Source organism: Microcaecilia unicolor, chromosome 11 (assembly GCF_901765095.1).
Source record: "Microcaecilia unicolor chromosome 11, aMicUni1.1, whole genome shotgun sequence".
Classification (NCBI taxonomy): Eukaryota; Metazoa; Chordata; class Amphibia; order Gymnophiona; family Siphonopidae; genus Microcaecilia; species Microcaecilia unicolor.
This window is the reverse complement of record NC_044041.1, coordinates 7,650,183-7,669,090: the sequence shown is the minus strand read 5'-3', so window position 1 is coordinate 7,669,090 and position 18,908 is coordinate 7,650,183. Positions and strand designations below refer to the sequence as shown.

Sequence of the window (18,908 nt, the reverse complement as noted above, 5' to 3'; positions counted from 1 at the left end):
TCAGACTAATATTCTTGTCAGGGATGAAAATATTTGTCTTAAGTGCCCTAGCTTCAGACCTGGCAAACCAGTTTGACAACATGGAGCATTTCCATTTCAGCTAATGGATGCAACAGAGAAGCAACTAATAAACTTAAACTTACTACATAAGCTGCAAAGTGCTAACGTTCCTGTACAGACCATCTGTACACATTTAAAAAATAGTAGGGATCACAGTATTGGCTGCACATGCACATCGAGATGATCCCTCAGCAAGCTTACGTGTCAGTGCTAAACCACATGTTAATGAGAGAGACTTCAGCAGGTCCCTAGGAAACAGGGTGGTATGCAGCCTCTTCCCACCATTTCCTTTTGAGCCCAGTATATGCAAACATTTAAAACCTGTCTTATACCAGGTGTTAAATTATTTCCATGCAGACTGTGGCCAGAACCTTATCATGTTAACTGGCCCTTTCGTTCTCCACCTGAATCCAGGGAAGAGTAAGTGGTTCCTATTATCTTCTCATACTCCCTCCCTTCCCAAAAGCAGCTAGCACCTCTCTCCCTTGAGTGTGGAGGAGTAACCTAGTGGTTAGTGCAGTGGACTTTGATCCTGGGGAACTGGGTTTGATTCCCACTGCAGCTCCTTGTGACTCTGAACAAATTACTTAACCCTCCATTGGCCCAGGTACAAATAAGTACCTGTACATACCATATAAACCGATTTGAAACCATCAGTGAAAGCACTCAAGAGATACTTCATCAATATCATGAAAAAGTGGAAAGGTGCCCCTTATTAATATCATTAACTGGGGTTGTTAGTGCAGACAGATGGGTTCTGACATTTCTCCTGTCTATGAAGATCCTATCCCTCCAAATTGGTAGGACCTGTTTCTAGAAGAATGGGGAGGGCGGGGATTATATCTGCTATATGGGAAGAGAAAGATATTTCTTACAGACATTCTATGTCACACACATTCAGGCCCGGACTCCAGCTTATACACCAAAGCTCCCTCCTCTCACACTTTGGGGAACACCGAGTCCCTGGACCTGCCTGAATGATACCCTGGTGGTCTAGGGGAGGTCAGGCAGCAGCGATCCCCCAATTGCTGCTTTCTGTGTCATCTTCAGGGTTCTAAATGGTGGCTGCAAACTCTGACAAGAATCCCGCAAGAGGTCACAGCCGAAATCTTGAACCTCGGAGCCAGCATGAGCAGCAGTGAATAGGGATTGCTGCTGCCCACCAGGGCAAGGAGGGAGAGAGGTGCTAGGTGCATCAGGGAACAAGATGAGCGACAGGTGCTACCTGCATTGAGAAGGGGGCAAGGAGAGAGAGAGAGGTACTAGCTGCATGGGGGGAGCAAGGAGAGAGAGGTGCTAGCTGCATCTGGGGGGGCAAGGAAGGATAAAGGTGCTAGGTGCATTTGGGTGGGGGGCAAGGAGGGAGAGAGATGCTAGCTGAATCTGGGAGGGGGGGCAAGGAGGGAAAGAGGTGCTGCATCAGAGTGGGCAAGAAGGGAGAGAGGTGCTACATTGGGAGGGAGGCAATGAGGGAGAGAGCTGCTGGACAGGTCGTCAGGTATGGAAGAGAGAGATCCAATGAGTAGGGGTGAGGAAGACAGAGGGCGCAGAGACAGAAAGAAGGGCTGGACTTTGGTGGGGGGAGGACATGAGGGGAAAGAAGGAAGTGGGAGAGCTGCTGGTCCTGTAAAGGGGAGACACTGGCCAGGAGAGAGAGACAGGAGGGAAGGAAGAGAGATGCTGGTACATGGAGGTGGTGATTAGGGACACAGAGATGGGAGATGCTCAACATGGTGGGAAGCCAGGGGTGATGCTGGGTCAGATAGGGATTCTCAGAGAAGATGGATGGTGGACATGGAGAGAAAAGAAGAGTGAAATGGATAAGGAGACTCTGGGATGACAGTTAAGAGAAGAAAGAAGAAAGCAGAAACCAGAGACTAGGACCAACACAATAAGAAAAATAAAATGCCCAGACAACAAAAGTTTTAGACATGGCTGGGGCTTGTGAGAAAAACCTCACTCATAGGCCGTCCAACCTCCAGCACTATGGTAGTAAATCTCCAGCACTGGGATTAAATGTTTAAAGAGAGCAGGACTACCTCAAACTGGTCCAAAGTGAAAGAACCAGTTAGCTCATGAATTTCAGACTGCAAAAATCATGAACTTTAAATGCCACTTTAATACATAATGTTACAGCTAGGTCCACTCTTACAGAACATCAAGGTCTTAGAAAGTGCACCTTCACCTGTAACAGCTCCTCCTTCCTTCAGGTTGAGCCCTTCAGGATGCAACAACTGCCGGGACTTGAAGCACAGGTATTCCAACAGAGAGGACACAAGATGAGGCAGGAGAAGAACCAGGTACAGAACAAAATCCAAACAGCAGGCAAAGACAGCATACATGGTCAGAACAGGTTTATAGGAAAACGAGTGGAAATCAGACACCAAAAGTCAGAAAATAAAGCACTCGGAGCTCCCACAAGAGACTTATCTGAGGACAGAAAGGGTTGGAAGTTCCAAGGTTATATAGGCAGAAGGAGCTGATCAGAGGGTGCCTTCTACAGGGTCCATACAGGGTCCAATCAGCCCACAGGTTATTCAGAAGGGCCAATCAGGTAGCAGATCATCATAAGGCTAAGACCAGTGGCAGTACAGGAGATAGGTAAAGGCCTGAATTCACTTCCTATTAAGAGCCTGGTTCCTGGGAAGAAAGGGCATAACATGGACAACCTGTATATTTCAGCCACTTGAGTCTACATCCTCATGTGTACTCACAACTTATTTCTGAGACCCCAATATATAATGATATTTTTTTCTGGGAGTTTTACATGTCTCATCACCTTCCAAAAAGGATTCTACAAGGAAAGCCTATCTATGAAAATAAAAAGAGGAGTTCTCTTCCATTTACATCTTGAGTATTATTCAATATCTACAATACTGGGAAATTTTACCTTTCTAATACTGGCTTTGCAATTTCTTTGGTAAGATTACTACTACTACTACTTAACATTTCTAAAGCGCTACTAGGGTTACGCAGCGCTGTACAATTTAACATGGAAGGACAGTCCCTGCTCAAGGAGCTTACAATCTAAAAGACAAATGTACAGTCAATCTGATAGGTCAGACAGATTGGGGCAGCCTATATGTTCGAAAGGTTAGGTTCCAAAAGCAGCACTGAAGAGGTGAGCTTTAAGCAAGGATTTGAAGATGGGTAGGGAGGGGGCTTGGCGTAGGGGTTCAGGAAGATTGTTCCAGGCAAAGGCTGAGGCAAGGCAAAACGGGCGGAGCCTGGAGTTGGCAGTAGTGGAGAAGGGTACTGAGAGGAGGGATTTGTCATGTGAGTGGAGGTTACAGGCAGGAACGTAGGGGGAGATGAGGGTAGAGAGGTAGTGAGGATCACATTTAGATGCACTGGCAGTATATCACGAATTTATAAATGATACACAAATATCCAAACAACCAGCTACAAAATGTTTCATGACAGGATTCACGAATGCAATCCACTGAGATGAAATCCCTCGCCAGTGTGGGAGGACAACTTGATTCTTCAGCAATTAACCTGACTTCCCTATTTACCAAGTGCTTTATGGCAATAAGGTGCGTTATTTGCTAATTAATGTTTGCTAGTTAGCAATAATATAGCTCAACACAAGAATTTTTACTGGAATAAATGAGCTATAAAGCATAGAAATGCATGCACTATAGCTTGGGTTAAACTTCATAAGCTGTGTAATATGTAAAGTGCTTTGGCTGTAACCATAGAAAGGCAGAGTATCAGATCACATCCCCTTTCCCTTTCCTGACATAAACCCATCACCAAACCCAATTCATTGAAATCTACTATCACTTGAATAAGCTGTTTCAAAAGAATGAAGGCAAAGGGGTTTCATTAGTATTTTAGGTGCCAGAAGAGTGATTTGGTCGGATCATTTTTTTTTTTTCGTTTTTGGTTTTGGACCAGGAAAATGTAAAATTAGATTCAAGTCTAGAGGTAAAATAGGTTATGAGAAAGTATCCACGTTGTTAACTCAAAAGGTTTTGCATTCTGAGGGCTCTGTGGGAATGCTAATTAGGGACTGACATGACAATGTCTATAACAAAATTCAAGAAAGATAGATAGGTACAGAGAGAAACATAGAGAGAGAGAAATAAAGGTTGTTAACTTCTCCCAGAAGCATTGGCCCATCAATATATGAACCCGACATTCTTCAAGATTCTATCAAATGAGCCAGTGAAGGTTTACAAAGAGCCCTCCCCCATTTCCTGATTCCTTTAAAAAAAAAAAAAAAAATATGGCCTCTCATAAACTAACTCAGGTACTTGATCTCTTTTTAAAATACAGATTACCTCTCCCCAGACCTACTCCCCTTGCCCCTTAAGAAAATGCAGAATCAACCCCTCCCCAGTCCTATCCCCCTGCTTTTTATCCATCGTGGTACCCTTGGTGGGCAGTAGGGTGGCAGGAACAATCCATAGTCCTTTCTGACCTGGTGGTTGCATTTTGGATTTTGAAAAAAGGAATCATAGATCAGGGATGATAAGGGAGGGGAGTATTTTTGAATGAATACTGCCTCTTTACATCAGAATGGACCCACGATCTTTCCATTGCCACAGCTAGGAATACACGACATTCCCCAATATAGTACCACATATAAAAAGTTACTACAGGATTATTAAATCCTGCAATACATTTTCCTGTGGTAATATAATGCACAAGTATGCTATTTTATCATGGGTTATTTTCATTTCATTTATTATAATTTAAAATCCAACCCTTATATCTAATAATAAAAACAGAAAAAAATATACAATAAGCAACTATAAGTGCCATAAAGGCAAACAAAGACAATCTCCTATTACTCAACATTCAATCAAGCCAGAAAGTGAACAGTCACTGTAACCCCTAGCACTAGGCTACCTGTTCTAACAACTGCTGATTCACTAATTCTTTAAACACTGCAAACAGGGCCCAACTTTGTCCCTGACCCAACGGAGGTCAGAAAGAGCTTCCCTGGTTTTCAGCCGGCTGCCCGAACCACAAGGCTGCTTCTCACTCACTTAATCATGCAGAGCATTAAATAATACAAATTCAGACTATGGAGTAACAGAAGGTGAAGTTCAGCTGATCTCTATGCTACACATGCTTTAGAATGAGCTTGGCTTACCTTTCCAGTAAATTGTGGATTGCCTTGAAGAGCAGGGTTCTACACTCATAAGAAAGGCCATTCTCCCACAGTCCTTCTTCTACCACTGGAAAAAATACAATGAGCAAAGGCCATCAGTGAAATCATTCCAAAGCAACTAAAGAGATCATACAATGTTCAAAAGTTGCATTTAACACACAGGAACATGGCTGGCTGAAGCAAGATGCAAGCTATACACAGATTCTTAGGTTTCTGTTTAGTTTAATATTTGGACTGGGATAGATTTGTGCAAAATGTCTGTCTTTATGTAACACTAATGATATATTTTCTAATCTATTCTCCAACAAGCACGATACATTGTAAGCCACATTGAGCCTGCAAAAAGGTGGGAAAATGTGGGATACAAATGTAATAAATAAATAAAATAATTACTATGGATCTCAAAACAGAAGTAGAAATTTGTAATGAAGTGCTTGGCATCCTTGGTAGTTAAGACATACACAAATATATCTTAATAAAAAATTTGGGAACTACTAATTCCATGGAAATGTTAGCAAAAGCTGACGCTAGTACAGGGAGATATTTTTCTTTAAATGTTAGCACTATGACTGTTTTAACACAGGGCTAAATAAAGATGTGAAAGCTTTAGGAAGAATTTTTTAAAAAAAGGCCAACATGGTGAATTCAAGTATCAAAGCAGCCAACGCTTCAGCAGTTCAATATCTGGTTTCCCAGTAGACACGCAGACATTGTGAGTACAGATCTGTTCTGTTTCAAGAAACTAATCTGACACACTTTATACTGAATAAATATAAGAGAGAGACAGAGAGAGAGATGCAGCCATAATTTTAAGGACTTCATTGCTACAGGTCTTTAGAATTCAGGTCACTCCGTTTTCTACAGTCTAAAAGTGAAATGACTTTCAAAGAATATACATGTGCCCCGAGCTGTGCTATATATTTACTTTTCATGTTATCAGGTTGAAACAAATGCTAAAAAAAGAATGTCTAGACAGCACAATTTCTCATTTCTCCCGCCTACTGAAAGGTGGTTTTTTGGGGGGCGGGGGGGGGTTATTTGGGTTTTTTGTTTTTTTTAAATACCACGGACATCAAACATAATGAAATACATTATCCAGAACAATGACTACATCAGTAGCCAAGCTGGCCACTAGAAATATGAATTAGCACACACATTCAGAAGTAGCATTATAAGGCCTGGAAATCACTGAAATACAAAGGCAGATAATAACATCAAAAGATCACTTTCAAGGAAGGAGTGGGTATAGGGGTAATGCTGTCTTTTTCGCATCATTTTCTATATATCCTTCAAGAAGAACCCATCAGGAAACCATCAATCACAGCCTATTGTCTTCAGCATCCTTTGCAATATTCTCACTTGAACCTGAGGAAGGAGGTGCTAGTCAGAAATGTATTAAATTAGTCCAAAAAATGTATAAACTACAGCTTGTTTGTTGATTCATTGGTCTCCTTTGGCATCCCCAGGAGTTACCGGTACTGTTTCCACATACAAGTCCAAAATCCAGTTCTAGATTTAATCTGCTTTCATTGCCTTTCCCAGGGGTTCCCAAACTTTTTCAGTTCACGGCACCCTTCGTGTACAAGCAATTTTTCACTGCACGCCCTCCCCACCCAGTCACACCGATCTCTTTTTTTTTCCTCTGCACAAATATACCAGAGCTAGGGTGTCCCCTTAACCAGCCTCTCCAAATGACACAGTGATTACAATTTACTACTCTACCTATGAAAAGTTATTCCATTATTATACTTCCTCTGTGTACATCCGTATGCTGCATAAGCCAGCATGTTTGAAAATGTGAGATTAAATTAAAAATGCTACCAACAATAAAGAATGACAACATGGATGCCAATGCCGCCGCCGCTGCCACCCCCCAAGAGGACCTACCTTGATCCTTAGTGGCTGCTGCGAGGGCAGGAAAGAATCCTACTCTGAATTTTTTCCTGCCCTCTGCCACTCCTCTGTCTCCCTTTCCTCTTCTGTGCTGCACTGCTCGCTGCCGGCCGGGTTTTCAGAATGGCTGCCGAGGCTTCCGGCAGCAGTCTTGTGCCGCCGAAGTCTCAGCAGCCAGTTTGAAAACTCAGCAGCAGCAATACAGCACAGTAGAGGAAAGGGAGACAGAGGAGCGGCAGAGGGAAGGAAAAAATCAGAGTAGGATTCTTTCCTGCCACAGCAGCAACCACTACAGTGCCCCACCGCCGGCCCTGTCCGCAACTGTCCGCCACGGCACCCCTGTGAGTTTGCCGCGGCGCACAGTTTGGGAAACGCTGGCCTATCCTATTTACACTGGTAAATTGCTGAAGGTAACGTGGATTAGTTCCTTCTGTCCTAAACTCCACTGATACACATGCAATCCACTACTACTACTTAACATTTCTAGAGCACTACTAGGGTTACGCAGCGCTGTACAAATTAAACAAAGAAGGACGGTCCCTGCTCAAAGGAGCTTACAATCTAAAGAACGAAATGTCAAGTTGGGGCAGTCTAGATTTCCTGGGTAGAGGTGTAGTGGTTAGGTGCCGAAGGCGACATAGAAGAGGTGGGCTTTAAGCAGTGATTTGAAGATGGGCAGGGAGGGGGGCCTGGTGTATGGGCTCGGGGAGTTTGTTCCACGCGTGGGGTGAGGCGAGGCAGTATTAGCTACCCCTAGAGCAAGTTATAGAGGCTTGAAACTGCCTTCATGTTCAACAAGCCTTCTGGTCTTCTAGTGTGCATACAAGTAGCACTTAATACAAAGAAATAGCATATTTGAATTTGCATTTAGCTCACACCTTTCTCCGTAGCAGCTCATTATACTCGGGTACAGTTGGTAGCTTCCAGCCCTGGAAGGCTTATAATCTAAGTTTGTACTAGAAGCTATGGAGGGTTAAGTGATTTGCTTAAGATCATAAGGCAGTGGGGTTTGAGCCTGGCTTCCCTAGTTCTCAGTCTGCTGCTCTAACCTTTAGGCTACTCCTTCACTCTATTAAGGGGAAAGGGGAAGGGAATTGGGACTTGATATACCGCCTTTCTGAGGTTTTTGCAACTACATTCAAAGCGGTTTACATATATTCAGGTACTTATTTTGTACCTGGGGCAATGGAGGGTTAAGTGACTTGCCCAGAGTCACAAGGAGCTGCAGTGGGAATCGAACCCAGTTCCCCAGGATCAAAGTCTGCTGCACTAACCACTAGGCTACTCCTCCACTCCGTAGGCATCAGATGTGTGTGAAAACACTAACAGCAGTGCTGGGCTACAGCACAGTTTGAACATGGCACTCTAATCCATAATAAGAAACTAACCTGGTCACCGAAAGAATGAAAAGTTCCATAACACTATATTTATTGGTATAACACAGTATTTCAAAATTAAATATCCAATTTAATATAATGCTATTGATCGATAACAGTCCGGCTGTCATACCACTTTATGAAATTTTTGTTTGAAGTCATTAGTGACTACCCAGACTTATTACTTCTATTACATTCTGCCACTTTTACAGTTCTGGTTGCCTTATACCTCTTGTTGTCAAGTAATTGCATTACTGACAGCTTCCAAGCAAAGCTATTAGAGCTACACAGTCTTAACGTAACTTAAACAGACCTGTTAGCTCTATGGAAAGCAGCAAGTATTTCTTTCGCCTAACAATATCATCATTCCATTTCCTTAACAGCCACTTCAATCTATATCCCTAAAACACGTTTTTAGCTTCACTTTTCCACTTACTTATTTAGACCTTCATCTTTAAACTGTTCAATAGCTATTGTGTATGCAAAAGTAAGCTTACAGCTGCATCTGCTGGGGAAATCCACAGCCCCAGTAGATAATGTTCACTGGGACGCCAACCCTTCTGACTGGTTCAGGTACAGAACATTGACCCAGACTTTATCTCCCACCTTACTCCCCCTCTCTATCGCCTATCTCTACCTTCAGTCTGTTCAGAACTCTGCTGCACGTCTCATATTCCGCCAGAACCAATATACTCATATCACCCCTCTCCTCAGGTCACTTCACTGGCTTCCGATCAGATACCACATTCAATTCAAGCTTCTCCTTCTTACCTACAAATGCACTCAGTCTGCTGCCCCTCACTATCTTTCTACCCTCATCTCCCCTTACGTTCCCGCCCGTAACCTCCGTTCACAGGATAAATCCCTCCTCTCAGTACCCTTCTCCACCACCGCCAACTCCAGGCTCCGCTCATTTTGCCTCGCCTCACCCTATGCTTGGAACAACCTTCCTGAACCCTTACGCCAAGACCCCTCCCTGCCCGTCTTCAAGTCTTTGCTTAAAGCCCACCTCTTCAATGCTGCGTTCGGCACCTAACCCTTACCGTTCAGTGAATCCAGACTGCCCCAATTTGACTGCCCCTATCGGACCGACCGTTCACTTGTCTATTAGATTGTAAGCTCTTTGAGCAGGGACTGTCTCTCTTTGTTAAATTGTACAGCGCTGTGTAACCCTAGTAGCGCTGTAGAAATGTTAAGTAGTAGTAGTAGTAGTACCTATCCATCCATACTATCACTATGTTATACTTAATTTCTTACCTTATCTAAAATTTCTGTATTATCTACTACTGTGTAAGCCGCATTGAACCTGCTTTTAGTGGGAAAGTGCGGGATACAAGTGTAATAAATAATAATAAAAAAAAGAGATTATTACTGATTTTGACCATTCTTTTCATAACCTTTCAGCAAATCAATTGAATGGTTCCTTTATTTTCCTGGCTTCAGAACCAAATCCTTCATTATCATACACCACAGGAATAAAGACAAAATAAGTTTTAGGTAACAACTTTATATTTTGATTTCACACATTTTTGGCCAGCTTTAAAGTTCTGGCAGCTTTCAAATGTCTTCACCTGGAGAGGCTTGGGGATCTCTCCCAACTACACAAAGGGTGCAGCGCTGCTGAGTGGGAATGAGCCATAAGTGGATAGGCCCTGGTCTGCCCAGGCTCTCCCATGGCTATACCCCTGTTTCTGGAATTTGTTACCAGAGAATGTGGTAAAAGCAGTTTGCTTAGCGGGATTTGGTCTGACAATGTCAGGAGAGTTTTCTATTGTTTCCATTCCACTGCTTTGGTATCGTTCATACTGAGGTTTACTTGGCTGCACAGGTCCACATATAGCAAACCTCGGGGGTTCTCTCTATCTCCATCTGCTGGTAGAGGGACACAACCCACAAGTCTCTGGATTGATCTGTTGGGACTAATGGAAAGAAAATTATCAGGTAAGAATTAATTTTTCTATGGTTGGGAAGGGGGAAGATGACAAGGCAGAAATCCTGGCATAAAGGAGCAAAAATGCTATAAGTCAGTGATGGTGAACCTTTCAGAGACCGAGTGCCCAAACAGCAACCCAAAATCTAATTATTTATCGCGAAGTGCCGGTACTCATTATGGGCGGGGTCACCACATATGACTCCACCCCTGATAGCCACACCCCCTTACACCAGCCATGGCACATACAAACAGACATCATTGAAAATATTATACTAGTATAGGAGGAAAAAATAACATGATTTTCTTTCATTATAAATCATTTCTGTAAGTTGTTACAGCTCCAGTATACCCAGTGCAAAATAAGACAGCAGATGTAAATTCTCAAATTGGACATATTCCAAACACTAAAATGAAAATAAAATGATTTTTTCTACCTTTGTTGTCTGGTGATTTTGTTTTTCTATCCATATTGGTCCTAGTCGCTGATTCTGCTGCTCTCTATCAGTTCTCTTAACTCAGTTTCCAGGGCTTCCTTTCCATTTATTTCTTTACTTTCCTCCTTTCTTCTCCATTTCTTGCCCTCCATCCATGTCCAGGAACCCTCCTCTTCCCTCCAGCCACAAATGTCCAGCCACTCTCCTCTCCCCTCCAGCCACCCATGTCCAGCCACCCTCCTCTCTCCCCTGCCCTCCCCTCCAGCCACCCTCCTCTCCCCCTTGCCCTCCCCTCCAGCCACCCATGTTCAGCCACCCTCCTCACTCCCCTGCCCTCCCCTCCGGCCACCCATGTCCAGCCACCCTCCTCTCCCCCTTGCTCTCCCAGTGGCAGGCCTCCCTCCCACCCAGCACCAGGCCGGCCTCCCTCCCAGCACCAGGCCACCCAGCACTCCCACCCACTCAGCACCAAGCCTCTTTCCCTCCCTCCCACCCAGCACCAGGCCACCCGCCCAGCACCAAGCCTGCCACCCAGCACCTGGCAACAGGCTTCCCCTCCCACCCAGCACCAGGCCATCCACCTACCCAGCACTCCCACCCAAGCACCAGGCCACCTGGCACCAAGCACCAGGCCTGTCACCCAGCACCAGGCCTTCCACTCACCCAGCACTCCCTCCCACCCAGCACCAGGCCTCCCACCCAGCACCAGGCCTCCAGGCCTCCCTCCCACCCAAGCACCAGGCCTGCCTCACTCCTACCAGGCCTCCCTCACTCCCACCCACCCGGCAGCAGGCCACCCTCCCTCCCACCCGGCGTCAAGCATTCCTTCCTCCCTCCCTCCCTCCCACCCGGCACCAGCCCGCACGGCCTCCATCCCTCCCTCCGAGCACAAAATTTAAAAGTCTTTCCTTAAGGCGGCATCAGCAGTAGCAGTGAAAAGCATGCTGCTGGTTCGGCACACCTTCAGCCTTCCGTCTCTCAAGCTCTGGTCCCGCCCTCATTTCCTGTTAGGGCGGGACCACAGCTTGCAAGACGGAAGGCTGAAGGCGCACCGAACCAGCAGCACGCTTTTCGCTGCTACTGCTGACGCCACCTTAAGGGAAGACTTTTAAATTTCGTGCTCGGAGGGAGGGATGGAGGCCGGGCGGGCTGGTGCCGGGTGGGAGGGAGGGAGGAAGGAATGCTTGACGCCGAGTGGGTGGGAGGGAGGGCCTGGACTTACCACTACTTTGTAAAAGGGGCCCTCGATGCTCAATCCCCATTGAACCACCTATGGGCTATCTAGTATTTTGTAGGAAGGTTATGCAAGGTTCCACATTAGGAGTCACCGACCAGGAAAAGGATCTTGGAGTGGAGGAGTGGCCTAGTGGTTAGGGTGCTGGACTTTGGTCCTGGGGAACTGAGGAACTGAGTTTGATTCCCGGCACAGGCAGCTCCCTGTGACTCTGGGCAAGTCACTTAACCCTCCATTGCCCCAGGTACAAATAAGTACCTGTATATGTAAGCCGCATTGAGCCTGCCATGAGTGGGAAAGCGCGGGGTACAAATGTAACAAAAAACAAAAACAAAAAATTTGGCATTTTTGTAGGATTGCTCTGGGAGAAGTGGTGTTGGACATATGATGCTTATAATTGTCAAAATTTTGGTGCAAATATGTGAGGGCAGGGGTGGGCACATAAGAATGTAAGCGTTGCCATACTGGGACAGGCCAAAGGTCCATCAAGCCCAGCATCCTGTTTCCAACAGTGGCCAATCCAGGTTACAAGTACCTGGCAAGATCCCAAAACAGTACAATACATTTTATGCTGCTTAAGCAGTGGATTTTCTCCAAGTCCATTTTAATAATGGTCTATGGACTTTTCCTTTAGGAAGCAATCCAAACCTTTTTAAACCCCGCTAACTGCTTTTACTACATTCTCTGGCAACAAATTCCAGAGTTTAGTTACACGTTGACTGAAGAAATATTTTCTCAGATTCATTTTAAATTTACTACTTTGTAGCTTCATCATGTGCCCCCTAGTCCTAGTATTTTTGGAAACAGTAAACAAGTGATTCACGTCTACCTGTTCCACTCCACTCATTATTTTATACACCTCTATCATATCTCCCCTCAGTCGCCTCTTCTTCAAGCTGAAGAGCCCTAGCCGCTTCAGTCTTTCCTCATAGGCAAGTCGTCCCATCCCCTTTATCATTTTCGTCACCCTTCTCTGTACCTTTTCTAATTCTACTATATCTTTTTTGAGATGTGGTGACCAGAATTGAACCAATATTTGAGGTGCGGTCGCACCATGGAGCGATACAAAGGCATTATAACGTCCTCATTTTTGTTTTTCATTCCTTTCCTAATAATACTTAACATTCTATTTACTTTCTTAGCCGCCGCCACACACTGAGCAGAGGTTTTCAATGTATCATCAACGATGATGCCAAGATCCTTTTCCTGATCGGTGACTCCTAATGTGGAACCTTGCATAACCTTCCTACAAAATACTAGATAGCCCATAGGTGGTTCAGTGGGGATTGAGCACCCCCAATATTAAGTATATCTATTCTAGAAACAGTGACAGTGTTATCTGTGTTGAGTTTAACACCACCATTTTGGAAAATGTTTTGTACAACACACTACCCCTTATAAATTACATAGTTCAGGTGTTTTCAGCTTCAAATCTCCAGAGCTGCAAATAGATTCAGTCTTCAGGATATCATTTATCTGATTGCACTAATTTACATGACTTGGCTATTCTTAGGGTAAATGTCTCTAGATGGGCTAGTTTCGTACATACCGTGGCAGTAATGAACTTCACTACTAGGCCAGGGTGTGTGGCATATGATCTTGGTCTCTCAAATTTACTGCTATCATCTTAGTACTTGCATTGTGCCAAAAAGAGCTTCCTTCTGGAGGAGTTCATAAGATGTAAGTTGTATAGGAAATCTATCCAGGTGTATTTGAAAATTATTTTTAATCAAGCCTGTAGCTCCCAATACAATAGGAAAATATTTCTGCATCACTGGTTCCTGTCTGTGCATCTGAAGGACCAGAGCTGACAACCACAGACCTGGCCAGTGTTGTACTACTCAATATTGCTAACCTTACTATGGCTCTGAAAAATCAACAGAAAAGCTTGCGCATAGAAGAACTCTATGCATAACGGAGGGAATTTTCAAACTGCACAAACGTGTGTATTTTCAAAGCACTTAACTTACAAAATTCCATAGGAACCTATAGAACTTTGTAAGTCTAAGTGCTTTGAAAATGAGCCCCATCGTCTACAAGCTTCTAACCCAGGGACTTTACCTCATGTTTCAAAACATCTAAAACTTGCCAAAAATACAACATAACCAAAGATATCTGCAACTAGGTTTTCTCCAAATGGTATCTGAAAACCAACTTCAGGGGTAAATTTCATAACAGGACACCCACGTGAAATGTCCAAAAGTTACTTATGTTATAAAAGCAACATAAGTGCCTAAATATACTCTTTGAATTCATCCTAATATCACACTGCAACCCTGACCAAATCCAAATTAGGCTTCTAGGAATACCTGCATGCACACGGGGAAAAATTGCACATGCTCTTTTTGGCCGGTGTTCTAAGTGTGTATGCCCACAAATAATTATTAAACAATTAAAGCCTCCAACACTACCAGAAAATGGATCTGTTCTTTAAAATCCGGCAGTTATCACTACATGTATACTTTTTCATGTATTTCTGTTAATCATGATGTATTGTAAGCCACATTGAGCCTGCAAAGAGGTGGAAAAACGTGGGATACAAATGCAATAAAATAAATAAATAAATAAAATGGGAAAATTAGGTTCTTACCTTGGTAATTTTCTTTCCTTTAGTCACAGCAGGTGAATCCATTAACTGATGGGTTGTATCCGCCTAACAGCAGGTGGAGATAGAGAACACTGAAAGACCATAGTGCCTCTAGGACGGCTAGCCCCAACTGCCTTCAGTATTTGAGATTTCCAAAGCAAAGTGAACCATAAAGGTATAATAACATAAACTTTCCTCACAGTGAACAATCGCCCCATAACAGGAGCATTAAAGGAGGGACAATCTCAACCTCCTGTAGTAGAACATCATGTAGAAATTCTGATAACTGTTTTCCAACTTCTCCCAATGAGATTTATATCTGCATAAAAGATCTGAACAAAAAACAAAGTCAGACAGGGAGGGATCATGGATTCATCTGCTGTGACTAAAGGAAAGACAATTACCAAGGTAATAACCTAATTTTCTCTTCCTTGTCATCAGCAGCAGATGAATCCATTAATTGATGGGATGTACAAAAGCAATCTCTATTTAAGGTGGGAACAGACCACACCACGAGCCAATACTTGAGCTCCAAAAACAGCATCCTGCTTCGCTGCAACATCCAGCCTGTAATGCCGAGCAAAAGAGAGCTGAGAAGCCCAAGTAGCCGCACTACAGATCTCTTGAAGAGAGAGTGCACCCGTTTCAGCCCACGAGGAGGAGATGACTCTCGTGGAATGCGCCTTAAAAACTTCAGGTGGAGACCAACCTGAAAGCAGATATGCAACAAAAATGACTTCCTTGAGCCAACGGGCTATAGTGGTGTTAGACGCTGGACCTCCACGCCGAGGACCTGACAACAAGACAAAAAGGTGATCAGAAGTCCTGAAGTCATTTGACATCTGAAGATACTGCAACAGCGCCCTGCGGACATCCAGAAGATGTAACTGCCCAAAGGAGTCCGGAAACTCTTCCCTAGAAAAGGAAGGAAGAAATATGGGCTGGTTCAGGTGAAACGCTGAAACCACCTTAGGCAGGAAGGAAGGCACTGTACGTACCGTTACTCCGGATGCCTGCAGCTCAGACACGAGTCTAGCCGATGTGATGGCCACCAAAAAGAGTCACATCCTTCTCCGAAGCTCGCCTAAGCGTCTTGAAGGGCGAACACTGAAGAGCTTTCAACACTAGCCCCAGGTTCCAGGTCCACTCCTCTAGAAAAAGGGAAAGACATCCTCCTATTGCAGGCAAGGAGGAGTGGACTGGCGTCCCATCATTGTGGAGGACGCCCCTGAACTCCTGGCCTTAAACCGGCCCCTGCGGAACGTTTGTCCGAGCAAAAGGAGTTTCTCTGCTGAAAACGGGCAGAGCGCCCCGAGCGATACCTTCGAGCTTCACGGAAGCGAGGTCTGGAAGAGGAGGGAAACACAGAACCCTTGGAAGAAGGCCGCGGTCTATCCTCAGGTAATCTCTGGGGTTTAGATTCCCCCAGGTCTTTCACAATCTTCTCCAATTCCTCTCCAAATAGCAGGAGGCCCCGAAAGGGTAGCCTCACCAGTCTTTGCTTAGAAGCCATGTCAGCCGCCCAATGCCGCAGCCAAAGAAGGCGGCGGGCGGACAACGCCACAGACATCTGTTTAGCCAAAGCTCTGACCAGATCATACAGGGCATCAGCCAAAAATGACAGGGCCGACTCCATCTGCGGGGCAACCTCAGAAAAGGGGCCCACACCATCGGCGGGCTGTTCCACTGCCTGCTGTAGCCAGGAAAGACATGCCTGGGCTGCATAGGAACTGCAAATAGACGCCCTCAAGGCAAGGCCCACAATTTCAAAGGACCACTTCAGCGCGGACTCAAGCCGCCAGTCCTGCATGTCTTTCAAAGCGACTCCTCCCTCTACTGGGAGAGTGGTCTTTTTTTGTCACTGCCGTGACCAATGCATCCACTTTAGGCATCCCCAAAGGGGCCAAGTGCTCCTCACGCAGAGGGTAAAGCTGACCCATAGCCCTGGCCACTTTTAAAGGCCCATCGGGGTCAGACCATTGAGCAGAAATAAGCTCTTGGATGGAGTCATGCACAGGAAAGGCCCGAGTAGGCTTCTTAGTACTCGCCATCCTAAGATTAACAGAGGAGGCCTTGCCTTCAGCAGGATCATCAATCGAGAGGGCCTGCAAGGCGTCAGTAATGAGGGCTGGCAGCTCGTCGTGGTGGAAAATCCAGACCGCATTGGGATCATCCAAATCCAGTGGCAAACAGGCACACTCCTCTGGATCATCCGTCCCTGAGGGTCTGCCAGATCCCTCAGACTCTCCACAGCCCGACCACGGCGAGGGGGGGGGGGGGAGGATATGCGCACCTTTCAGACGGGGAATTTACCCGTCTATGTTTAGCGTGTTTCCAATGCTCGGGGGAGGAAATAACCTCTCAAGTCATCCCCGGGGCATCAACACCCGGAGGGAAGCCAGGAAGCAACGCAGTGTCAGACACCTGCAGCAGAGCTCTTTTCAGCATAAAAGCCTTATGCATTAAAAGCACAAACTCAGAGGAGAAAAACTCACCCTGACCCTCCGCCTCCGAATTAGGAGAAACGGATGTAGGAGCTCCTCTGGCAGCCTCTAAATGAGGCGTCCCCCTGCACTCAGACTCCTCCGCAACCGCGAGGGTCGAGGCATGCGGTGCTTCCAAAAAGGCACCCGCTGCCAGCTCCATCGAGCGGGAAGAAACATCGCTCGCCATGCTCAAACTAGCGTGAGCGTCTAAGGAGCACGTTTTACACAGCCCCACTGCTGATCTGCATTTACCACAATGGGAGCAGTGCTTAACTCCTTCAGCAGCCATCGTCCGTTTTTTTCACAGGACGGGAATATAGCAATAAAATGGTGGCTTCACACCAAAACTTACCCCAATCAGAATGGCGTCCGCGGGACCACCCCGGAGGAGCTGGGCACCACTCTCACCTCAGAAGACCGAGTCAACGAGCTCCAGTCAAGCTGCACAGAACCAGGATGACTGGAAAAAGCCTCAGAACAGCCATGCAGTAAAAGCGCGCTCTTTTTTTTTTTTTTAACGCTGTGAGGAAAGTTGGAGGCAGGCAACAACAGAGGGACTCCGGGAGGAGGGAGGAATGGGTAAGGCAGGGAAAGGGCGAACCTATATGCCTTTAAAGTGGGCACCACCAGCCATAACACCCCTGCGCAACTGGCAAAGCACAGGAGCCACCCCAGGCAGTCTGAAATCCAGGAGCTGATCAAGCTACGTCCACACATGCTGGGAGATAGCAAAATACTGAAGGCAGTTGGGGCTAGCCGTCCTAGAGGCACTATGGTCTTTCAGTGCTCTCTATCTCTACCTGCTGGTAGGCAGATACAACCCATCAGTTAATGGATTCATCTGCTGCTGATGACAAGGAAATACCACATACTTCCTTGTGACTTCGATCTCATTTCAGCTTGCAATGACGAAGTGTGTGAAAAGTTAAGCAATCAAGTATCGGAAATCACCCTGGCTCATGCGCTACAGGGGGCAGCCTAACCTGGATAGTGTAAGGCCCAGGGGTCGGTATTGTGCAGCTAGCTGTTGGTCAGAAGCAGTTTACAGTGGCCGAAGTAGAGCAGTAGAGGTGTTTCTTCCTGGACTTCTTTATATCCTGGTCTCAATTTTGGTCACACCCTGTGCTGGCCCATAAGGAGCCCTCAGGTTCATCAAATAAGTATTTCCAGACTTTTTTATGAATCAGTAGCCTCCATGATCTGCTGTAGGTCTCATGTTTGATCCCTGTGAACCCTGATATCAAGACTTTTTGGTTTCTTATTCTTAATTTGTTGACTAGTTCTACACTTTCTTTCATGTTGAAAATGTAGAATATGTTGCATAGATCAGTGAAACAAATTTTATTTTTATTTTTTTAGACAGCAAATTGTGAAAAATGCACAAAGGTGACAATTTTCCTATGGCTGCCAAAGTCCTGTACTGAGTGGCTACAGATTAAAAAAAAAAAAAAGCTCAGGTATTGGCTTACAATACACATATGGCACATTCTGGCAGTGAACTGCAGCAATACGTTTTTATTTTTATAAGTTGAATTAAATCCATCAGTCACTCAGGAAGTCAGGAAATACTCTTGTTCAAATACTTAGCATTCAAACACCACCTGTGTCCCATTATTTACCTCCAAATGTCCCATCTCCGGTGCACAATTTCACATTCAAACCTCACTTTCATACAATTATTTATCTTCAAAAAATGAAGGAAAAAAAAAACAACTAAGCTTGATTATTGAAGCCTTTATGTTCACTTACCCTAAGCATATCCCTACCACTATGCACCCAAGAA

The 18,908-nt window shown here is 45.2% G+C and overlaps 1 protein-coding gene across 1 annotated transcript in view; it reads right to left on the bottom strand.

The window, feature by feature from the left end:
- Positions 1 to 18,908, bottom strand: part of MED13L (mediator complex subunit 13L) — a 578,965-nt gene that overhangs the window by 282,929 nt on the left and 277,128 nt on the right. The window contains exon 3 of the mRNA XM_030217813.1: positions 5,165 to 5,249. Coding sequence (XP_030073673.1) covers positions 5,165 to 5,249 — 85 coding nt within the window. The remainder of the gene's footprint in view (positions 1 to 5,164; positions 5,250 to 18,908) is intronic.